This window comes from Hyaena hyaena, unplaced genomic scaffold (assembly GCF_003009895.1).
Source record: "Hyaena hyaena isolate Hyena2069 unplaced genomic scaffold, ASM300989v1 scaffold_9, whole genome shotgun sequence".
NCBI lineage: Eukaryota > Metazoa > Chordata > Mammalia > Carnivora > Hyaenidae > Hyaena > Hyaena hyaena.
Window position 1 is genome coordinate 449,533 of NW_024080641.1, and position 10,119 is coordinate 459,651.

The 10,119-nt window shown below is 48.3% G+C and overlaps 1 protein-coding gene across 2 annotated transcripts; it reads left to right on the forward strand.

Moving 5' to 3' along the window:
* On the forward strand, window positions 1–10,119 carry KLK6 (kallikrein related peptidase 6). Of its 2 annotated transcripts, XM_039247878.1 has the most exons (7): window positions 1–117; window positions 826–876; window positions 1,301–1,348; window positions 1,673–1,829; window positions 5,103–5,350; window positions 6,385–6,521; window positions 9,436–10,119. In XM_039247878.1, the coding sequence occupies exons 3-7, from the start codon at window positions 1,309–1,311 to the stop codon at window positions 9,586–9,588; spliced, it is 735 nt and encodes a 244-aa protein (XP_039103809.1). In that variant the 5' UTR covers window positions 1–117; window positions 826–876; window positions 1,301–1,308; the 3' UTR covers window positions 9,589–10,119. The 2 variants fall into 2 exon arrangements, with proteins under 2 accessions (XP_039103809.1, XP_039103818.1); XM_039247887.1 differs by lacking the exon at window positions 826–876.

The window sequence follows — 10,119 nt, forward strand, 5'->3', positions numbered from 1 at the left end:
CGCCCCAGCCCAGGGCAGAGGCGGATGCCAGCTTGGTGACACATGCTTTCTCACTGGCTTGCTGATTACGGTGGGGACACGGAGGTCGTCAGCACCCACAGAGGGACTTACGGGCAGGTGCGTGAATCACCCTAACCCCACTGACCCACGTGGCCTGGTTTTCAGTGCCTGACAGCAGCGATCCGGGAGCGACGGCCTGCAGGCCAGGGGGCACGGTTTGCTCCCCTGGGCGTTAGAATTTGGGTCCTCAGACATCTTCCTGCTCAAGGACCTAGAAGTCTAGGGAGTGAGGAGAACAAGTTCCCATCTTTCCTCCTTGAGACTCAAAAGTGCAGGTACCCAGGCCCTTCTCCTAAAGGTCTAGAACTCTAGGCACCCCTCCCCCCCTCCTCAGACCCTGGAGTCCAGGCCCCCAATTCACTCAGGGGCTGTTGTTCCCTTCCGTGGAAGCCCGGTCAGGGGCCATCAGGAGCAGAGGCAGGGGACATGGGGATGGAAGGAATGTGTGTGGGAAGTCGGGGTGAGGAGGAAAGGGTGGGGCGGCCTCCAGCCTCAGGGACCTGGGCAGACAGGGGTTAAAAGGAAGCACCAGGAGTGTCTGAGGACAGGAACAGCCTCTTCCAGGGAGGCCAGGAAGCCCGGGTGTCTGTCTGGCCTGGGCCCCACAGCCCATACGTCCTCTGCTGTCTGCCCCTCTGGCTCTGGCTCTGAGGCATTCTCTCTGCTCTCAGTGTCCCGTCTCTCCCCGTAACACCCTGCATTTCTGAGTCTCTCTGCCTCTTTGTCTATCTGCCTGTGCACGTGCTGTCCCTGCTCCAACCCAAGAACCCCTCGGCCAGGAGTCCTCTGGACCCCCACGTAGCTGGCCCCCAGCAGGTAAGATCACTCTGCACCCCAGAACTTCCAGGTGTGGGGTGAGCGACAGGGTGAGCACAGAGCCGAGGTGCAGAAGAAAAATCCCATGGGGAAGGAGGAAGTCCAGGGCTGCTCTGGAGCCAGCCCTTCTGTAGGCCGCCAGGCACACTGGAGCCCAGAGGAGCAAGAGACTAAACGAGAACCACACTGTGAGCTGCCCACCACCACATGCAGTTCCGGCTTCTCAGTCCACCTGCCTTCGTGGGTCCCCAGGATGGAAGACGTGGTTAGAGTGACAAGAAATCAGGAGGCTAAGTGAGGACAGATGTCAAGGGTCAGAAGAGCATGCAGGCCGGAGTGTGGGAGGTGGCAGAGGGATGGAGAAAGGGCCTTTGGGGGGTTAGTCTGAGACAGAGGCTAAGGATCATTTGACTTCCCTTCTCAGGAACGGGCATGAAGACGCTGACAGTAGCACTGATCTTGATGGCCACAGGTGGGAAGAAAGGGGACAGGATGGGGCAGTTTGGGGGGTGCCATGGGGGCTGCTGATGGGAAGGAGTTTAAGGGTGTGGATGGGCTTTGCACAGACATGGAGGTGGGGTGGGCTTGGAGTGAGGAGGGAGTCGGGGACATGGTTAAGGATGGGGAGACGCAGATAGGAAGGGGAGTGGGAGGTGGTCTGGAAGACAGAGAAGAGTTTGAGGGTGGGGGTGGGAAGGAGGTGACCTGGAACACGGGGACAGCATTGAGGTTCACCATGGGGGATTCACCTGGTGTCTCCAGGCCTCCTCCCTGAATCAGACTTTTCCTCTCTCAGCCTGGGCGGAGGAGCAGAATAAGGTCCTGCATGGCGGACCCTGTGAGCAGACGTCTCACCCCTACCAAGCTGCCCTCTACACGTTGGGCCACTTGCTCTGCGGAGGGGTCCTCATTCACCCGCAGTGGGTCCTCACCGCTGCCCACTGCAAAAAGCCGTGAGTTCTCCACGCCGGGAGTGAGGAGTGGTTGCACTGAGGCCTCGATGGGGTGGGGGTGGGGGGTTGTGCAGATTTCAGGCACAAAGTGACACACATCCCCTGTCCCAGCACAAGGCCACCTGGAAACCAGGCTCATCTGGCCAGTATTTAACTGTGCATTAAATATCTGTCTGGGGCCCTGGGGATACAGCAGTGAAGGAGACAAGCAAAATTGCTGCTTTTATGAACAGACCTTCTAATTGGGGATCAGATCATGCAGGGCCCTGTAGGCAGTGATGGAGAATTGGATTTCATTCCTAGTGCAGTGAGAAGCCAGTGGAGAATTTCATTCAGGGAAGCAGCATGATTTGATTCACATTAAAAATATGTATTTATTTATTTTTGGGAGAGTGCAAACAAGGGAAGGGCAAAGTATCCAAAGCAGGCTCTACACTGACGGGCTGACAGCAGTGAGCCCGACGCGGGGCTGGAACCCACGAACCGTGAGATCATGACCTGAGCTGAAGTCAGACGCTCAACTGACTGAGCCACCCAGGTGCCCCTGATTTTCATTTCTTAAGAGCATGCCAGCCACGCTATGGAAAGTGGGCTGGGCAAGGAGAAATGAAGGGATGTGCATAGATTGACCTGAGGATGGTGGCTTGGACCAGCGTGGTGGCAGTGGGGATGGAGGAGAGGCAGAAAGCTTGGGAGGTATTTGAGACTGAGCCAACAGGACTTGGTGATGTGGAATGGAAGAAGCAGGGCTGACCTCCAGGTATTTGACTCAAACAAGTGGGTGTTTTGTGGTGTTTCTCTGAGTCAGGGGAGAGGGAAAGAGGGCCAGTTTGGATATGGGCTGAGGAGTGTCAGACATTTTGCTTTAGCCATGGTGATTTGGAGGTACCAGGGAGAAGTCCAAGAAGCATGAAGGTAAGCCGCTGGTGCTCAGGTGATAGATCAGAGCTGGAGATAAACGTGAAGGTGTCATCACAAATAAATGGTATTTAAACACGGGGTGGGATGAGATCACCCAAAAAGCAGGCATAGGTAGAAAAGCATAGAGGGCCCAAGACCAATCCTCAGGGCACAAATGACCACCAGTTAGATTAACAGTTGCCATTTTGTTCAACACTAACTATGGACCAGGTGCTGAAGTAAGTAGTATATATCTGTTTTCCGTTATATCCACAATAAGGGACTCTTTGCCCTATTTTGGAGATGAGGACACTGAGACTCAGAGAAATAGTAAGTGGCAATTCAAGTGTTTGGAAACCAACAAGTGCCACTCCCCACTGTAGGGGGAGAGGTTTAATCATGCAAGGTTATGGACTCAAGGGTCCTCAGGCTCAAGCATTGTGCTCACCATTCTCATTCATCCATTTGGTGCACATTGATCAAAGCATCTACTAAGAGCCAGATTTGAGCAGGGCAGTGGGGATTCAGCAGTGGATGAGAGAAATACAGAATCTCTACTTTTGGGAATGCAGGAGCAGAAAGACACAGAAAGTTATTTAACAAACAAGCCCATCAAAAATCATATAATTAAAAATTACCCTATGTCCAGTGAAGGAAAAGAACAGGGAAGGTTCCTTGAGAGAAAAGAACAGAAGTACCCACTTTAGATGGAGGAGGGTGTCAGGAAGGACCTTCTAATGAGATGAAGTTCAAGCTGAAGCATGGGAAATGAGCAAGGGTAGACAAATGAAGAGGCAGGGAAGAACATTCAGAGAAGCAGAAATGCAAAGAAAAAGTCCTTGAGCTGGAAACAGTCTGGAGTGCTCTAAGAAATTTACCGTTCATAGTGGGGTCGAGGATGGTAGAAGGAATTTTACTCCAAGGGCAATGGGGAGCCATGAGACAATTTTGAGCAAGGGAGTGACTCTTTGATTCATTTCACAAATACTCATTGTTTATCTAGCATAAATATCATAGACACAGGTCTAGGCACTGAGGATGCTGTATCTGAACAAAACAAAAACCCCATTTGATATTCTAGAGCTGTGCCACTTAATGTGGTAGCCACAAATGGCCAATTAAATTTACATTAAGAAAAATGCAATAAGGGGTGCATGGGTGGCTCAGTTGGTTAGGCATCTGACTTCAGCTCAGGTCATGATCTCATGGTTCGTGGGTTAGAGCCCCATGTCGGGCTCTGTGCTGGTAGCTCAGAGGCTGGAGCCTGCTTCAGATTCTGTGTCTCCCTCTCTCTCTGACCCTCCCCTGCTCACACTGTCCCTCTCTCTCAGAAATAAAACATTAAAAATTTAAAAAAAAAAACAAGAAAAATGCAATAAGATGACAAACCTAGGAGCCACATGTCAAGTGCTCAGTAGCCACTTGTGTCTAGTGGCCACCATATCAAACAACTGCATGCCTGGGAAAGTTCTATTGGACAGTGCTACTATGGTAGGAAGAGAGAAAATAAAACAAGTAAATATTTAACACTACAGATATAGTATATCAGATGGTGATGGTAGGTTCTCTGGTGGCAAAGAAAGAGAAATAGGACTTGCCTACTAAGATGGATATTTGCATTTAAATTGGCTTATCAGTGAAGGCCTCACTGAGAAGGTGGCATTTGAAAGAGGTGTGGGAGGGAGCTATGCAGGTATGTGGGGGGAAGAGTTGTTGGCAGAAGAAGCAGCCAGTGCAAAGACCCTGGGATGATAAGATGACTGCTGTGTTCAAGGAAAGGCAGGGAAGCAAGTGTGGCTGGAGCAGGAGAGAGGGTAAGAGTGGGCTGAGGTGATATCTGAGATGTGATGAGGGTAGGATGCACAAAACCTTGTGGGTTAGGGTGAAAACTTCAGCCTTTACTCTGAATGAGATGGGAGTCATGCATGGGAGGAGTCTGAGCAGAGGAGGGACAGGGTGAGGCAGGATATTTTATGTTGTTAAAATTTATCTGGTTGTTTTGTGGAGGATAGACTGTGAAGGGGCAAAGGCAGAAACAAGGAGTCCAGTGAGGTGGCTACTGCCATTGCTCCAGTAAGAGATGATGGCTCCAGACCAAGATGGTAGCAGTGGGGGTGAGAAGTGGTCACATCCTGGATATACTTTGGAGATCCAAAAGGATTTCTGGGAAGCTTTTATGTGAGGCATAAAATAAAGAGAGTCAGGAATAGTCTCCAAAGTTATTATGGAAGGATGAAGTTGTCATTTTCTGAGCTGGGAGGGCCAGATGGTTCATGGTGCACCAGGCCACCCTCTCCTGCCATCACAGACCCCTCCGGAGTCTCAGCTGCAACCCAAGGGCTCCAGGTAAGACCCAGCCCTCCTCTTTCCCAGGAATCTTCAGGTCTACCTGGGGAAGCACAACCTTCAGCAAAGGGAGAGTTTCCAGGAGCAGAGCTCTGTTGTCCGGGCTGTGCCCCACCCTGGCTACAATGCTGCCACTCATGACCAGGACATCATGCTGTTACGCCTGGCTCACCCAGCCAAATTCTCTGAACGCATTCAGCCCCTCCCCCTGGAGAAAGACTGCTCGGCCAACCACACCAGCTGCCACATCCTAGGCTGGGGCAAGACAGCTGATGGTCAGTAGGGGGAGGGTGATGGGGAAGGAGACCAATGGGTGCCAGTCTATGGAGGAGGTGGGATAATCATGAAAACTGATGGGGCAGTGTGTCAATGTGTGAAAGGTCAATGGGAAGGGGAGGAAATATGGGAGTAGGATGAATGAGTGAATAGCCAGTGGAGAAAGTAGACTCATGAATGAATGATATGGAGAAATGGGCCAATGAAAAAGGAGGGTCAGTGGGAAAATTCTAATCAAGGAGGTAAATGATCAAAAGAAACCAATCAGGACACACAGATAATCAGGAAGAGATAAATGGAGGATGGACTAATGGAAGAAGAGGTATCAATAAAGCAGGGCAGCGAACTGAAAGACATAAATTGAGAGTGCAAATGGGGTAGAGAATGATAATGGAGAGGAACCAACTGAGCGAGGGTCAGTGGTCAAGACGAATCACTAGAGAAAGGACTAGGGGAGGAACAAGTCTAGTAGGTCAACAGGAACCATTGAAGGTGGACTGGCCTGTGAGTAAAGGGCCAAAAAGGGAAGGTGGACCATTGGATGAAGGGCCAATAGGAAGGGAGAGCCAATGGAGAGGAAATGAGACCAGTTAGGAAAGGACCACGGTCAAATGTTGGCCAATCAATGGAAAGAAGGGCCCAATGAATGAGGAAAGGGTGAAAGAAGGACTAACGGAAGAATAGAGTCTAATGGCTGCCTGCAACTACTGAAAAAGATGAGATCAATGAAAGGGAAGAGGAGAGGCAGAACCTCAGAGAAGGGGAAAGCCAATAAGAAATGAGGATTCCCAGAGAAGGGACAACTAATAAGGAAGATGGGCCAATGAGAGGAAAGAATGATGTAAAGAGGGACCAATCAGGAGTCAGGGCCAGTGGAAATGGGTTTTTATGAAAGAAAGACAAATAGGAAGAAGGGAACCAGTGGGAAATAAGGACCATTAGGGGAGAGGTGACTTGTAGGGGTTGGAAGATCGCTGGTGAGGACGTGAGAAGGACAGGTTGTGAGGTGAGCCTGGCCCATTTCTCTCTGCAGGTGGTTTCCCTAACACCATCCAGTGTGCATACATCCATCTGGTGTCCCATGAGGAGTGTGAGCATGCCTACCCCAGCCAGATCACCCAGAACATGGTGTGCGCCGGGGATGAAAAGTACGGGAAGGATTCCTGCCAGGTGAGGCCACCGGGACCTGCTAGTTACCTAGCCAAGAGCAGAGACAGAAGGAAAAAGATACTTTACAGGAAGAAGGAGAACTAGAGCTTTACATGCTGGGAGAGAATCCCAGGGAGAGAGTCTTAAGCTGATACTCAAAGACACATCCAGGAACAGGCAGAGATGTAAAGACAGCCAGTAGAGACAAGGATGGAAACAGAGAGATCAAGAACCAGAGAGACACAGTAAGGAGGCAGATGGTGGGGCGCCCGGGTGGCTTAGTCGGTTAAGCGTCTGACTTTCGCTCAGGTCATGATCTCGCGGTTCGTGGGTTCGCGCCCCGCGTCGGGCTCTGTGCTGACAGCCAGCTCGGAGCCTGGAGCCTGTTTCAGAGTCTGTGACTCCCTCTCTCTCTGACCCTCCCCTGCTCATGCTGTCTCTCTCTCTCTCTCTCTCCTCGAAATAAATAAATAAAACATTAAAAAAAAAAAAAAGGAGGCAGATGGTGTGAGGGGACCATCCTTCCTCAAACAGCCCCTACAAGTCCTGTTCGGACATTGCCGAGCTCGGGAGGTGGGCAGACCACAGCTGCAGAGAGATAGGGCTCACCCCCATTCCCAAATACCTCCTTTAACTTGGGATTTTGTTTTCCCCATCATTCATCAGATTTCTCCTATTTATGGCAAAATTTACCCAGTGCATTGAGGGACATGAAGAGACCAGTTAAGAAGGAAAAAGAGACAGAGATAGAGAAAGTGATACACGGCTAGTTGGACACAAAGAAAGGGCAATCAGACAGACTCCATTTCCAAAACTGTCTTTTCTCTCCCCAGTTTTGTTGACATGCGTACATATCAGCATGCAAACATCATTGTAGAAGTTTCCAGTGTATAGCATAGTGTTTGACTTCCATATATTGTGGAATGATTATGGCAGTCAGTTAACTTAGCACCCATTATCCCCTGTGGATTCAATAAAAAGAGAAAAGAAGAAGAAGGAGAAGGAGAGAAAGAAGAGAAAGAAGAGAGAGAAAGAAAGAAAGAAAGAAAGAAAGAAAGAAAGAAAGAAAGAAAGAAAGAAAGAAAGAAAGAAAGAAAGAAAGAAAGAAAGGAGGGAGGGAGGAAGGAAGGAAATAAGGAAGGAAGGAAAGAAAGAAAGGAAAGGAAAAAAGAAAAGAAAGTGTTTTATTCCTTGTGAGAACTCTTAGGATGTTCTCTCTTGAAAACCTTCCTGGATATCACAAACCAGTGTTGACTATAGTCATCATGCTGTGTATTACTTCCCATTACTTACTTATCTTGTAACTGAAGGTTTGTATGTCTTCTCTTTAGATCTCTCTTTTGCTGTCTCTTTACATGTGTGTTTACATATATAAACATAAATATTATATGAATAGACTTATAGAAATATGAGTATTTAATAGAATATAAATATAAATGTAAAATCATGCATGCAATAGGTTTTGTGATATATATATATATCTCGCCACATCACTCTGCACCTCTGCCTTTCTCCATACCCTTCAGTCTCTGTTCCTAACCTTTATTCTTTTTCTTTCTCTTCCCTCAATGCCTTTCTGGATCTTGGGATTATCTCTGTTTATCCACGTTTGAGTCTCCCTCAGTGCTATTTTCCTGTCTGTGACTTTGTGTGTGTGTATGTCTGTCTGCCTCTCTCTCTGTCCCTAAGTCTATCCATCTCTGAATGTCTCTCCCTCTCCCTCTCTCTCTTTCTCTACGTGTCTCTGTGTGACCTTCTGGTCTCTCTGTCTTTTTTTTAAAGATTTTATTTATTTATTTATTTATTTATTTATTTATTTATTTATGAGAGACAGACAGAAGCGGGGCTCGTGGTTTTTGTTTTTTTTTTTTTTTTTACAAATAGTTTATTGTCAAATTAGTTTCTACATAACACTCAGTGCTCATCCCCAAAGTGGGGCTCGTGGTTTTTATCCCAATTGAGGCTTGAGCTCACCTCAAGTGGGGCTTGAACTCACCCAATGTGGGACTCGAACTTAAAAACTGTGAGATCATGACTTGAGCCAAAGTAGATGCTTAATGACTGAGCCACTCAGGCGACCAAGATTTTATTTTATTTATTTATTTTTTAATGTTTTTTATTTATTTCTGAGAGACAGACAGAGAGAGAGAGAGAGAGAGAGACAGTGTGAGCAGGGGAGGGTCATAGAGAGAGGAAGATACAAAATGTGAAACAGGTCCCAGGCTCCGAACTAGCTGTCAGCACAGAGCCTGATGCAGGGCTCAAACCCACAAACCATGAGATCATGAGCTAAGCCAAAGTCAGACGCTTAACCAACTGAGCCGCCCCTCTATTTTACTTTTTAAAAATTTATTTCTTTTTTCTTTTTTCTTTTTTCTTTTTTTTAAATAATTTGTTGTCAAGTTGGTTTCCATATAACACCCAGTGCTCATCCCCACAAGTGCCCTCCTCCATGTCCATCACCCCCCTTCCTCTCTCCTCCACCTCCATCAGCCCTCAGTTTGTTCTCAGCATTCAAGAGTCTCTCATGGCTTGCCTCCCTCCCTCTCCCCAACTATTTTTCCCATAAAGTTCATTTATTTTTGAGAGAGAGAAAGAGACAGAGTGTGAGAGGGTGCAGGGCAGAGAGAGGGAGACACAGAATCTGAAACAGGCTCCAGACTCCGAGCCATCAGCACAGAGCCAGACACGAGGCTCAAACTCACAAACTTCGAGATCATGACCTGAGATGAAGTTGGACATTTAACCGACTGAGCCACTTAGGCACCCCCATCCCAAGATTTTATTTTTAAGTAATCTCTATACTCAACATGGGGCTCAAACTCACAACCCTGAGATCAAGAGTTGCATGTTCCACCTACCGAACCACCCAGGAGTCAGTGTCTCTTTTCTCTGTGTGTGTTTCTGTATCTGACTCTCTCACTCTTTTCTCTAGGGTGATTCTGGGGGCCCGCTGGTATGTGGAGACCGCCTCCGAGGTCTTGTGTCATGGGGAAATGTCCCCTGTGGATCCAAGGAGAAGCCAGGAGTCTACACAGATGTCTGCAGATATGGCCACTGGATCCGAAAAACCATTCAGGCCAACTAACCCTGACATGTCACATCCAACTCTTGACCTGTGATCCCCACCTGCTGGCTCCAGGATATCTCTGACCAAGACTTTACCCTCCCCCCACCTGCCTAGAGCCAACCCTTAATGCTTAATAAAAGCAGTGACGTGACAGCACAAATTCACCCTGATATTACCCCAGCCCCGTCCTCCCATCACTGGGGGTGAGTGGGGTGTGAGCTAAGGTCTTACCCTCACCACTAAGAGAATACAGGAAAATTCCTTCCAAGTATTTCTTCTTCCCTGGTTGTCCCATGGGCTCCACTCCTTCCTACAGAGGAGTGGTCACAAGTCTGGCAAAATTCTGCCCCTTGCTAGTCGCCTGCCCTTGGGAAGTGACTTCCTTCACTGTGTAGATTTTCTCATCTGTAAAATAAGGATAATGACAGGACATTCCTCATTGGGTGGCTGCTGTTGTTGGGAGGATTCAAGATTTCGAATGTGTGGAAAACATACAACAGTGCCTGGCATACCTGCTTGAACAATAAAGAGTGGATTTTATTATTATAA

Coding starts and splice junctions, on each gene's coding strand:
- KLK6 (XM_039247878.1), top strand. CDS start 1,309: ATGAAGACGCTGACAGTAGCACTGATCTTGATGGCCACAG. Junction 1,349..1,672: donor ACTGATCTTGATGGCCACAG/GTGGGAAGAAAG, acceptor TTCCTCTCTCAG/CCTGGGCGGAGGAGCAGAAT. Junction 6,522..9,435: donor ACGGGAAGGATTCCTGCCAG/GTGAGGCCACCG, acceptor TCTTTTCTCTAG/GGTGATTCTGGGGGCCCGCT.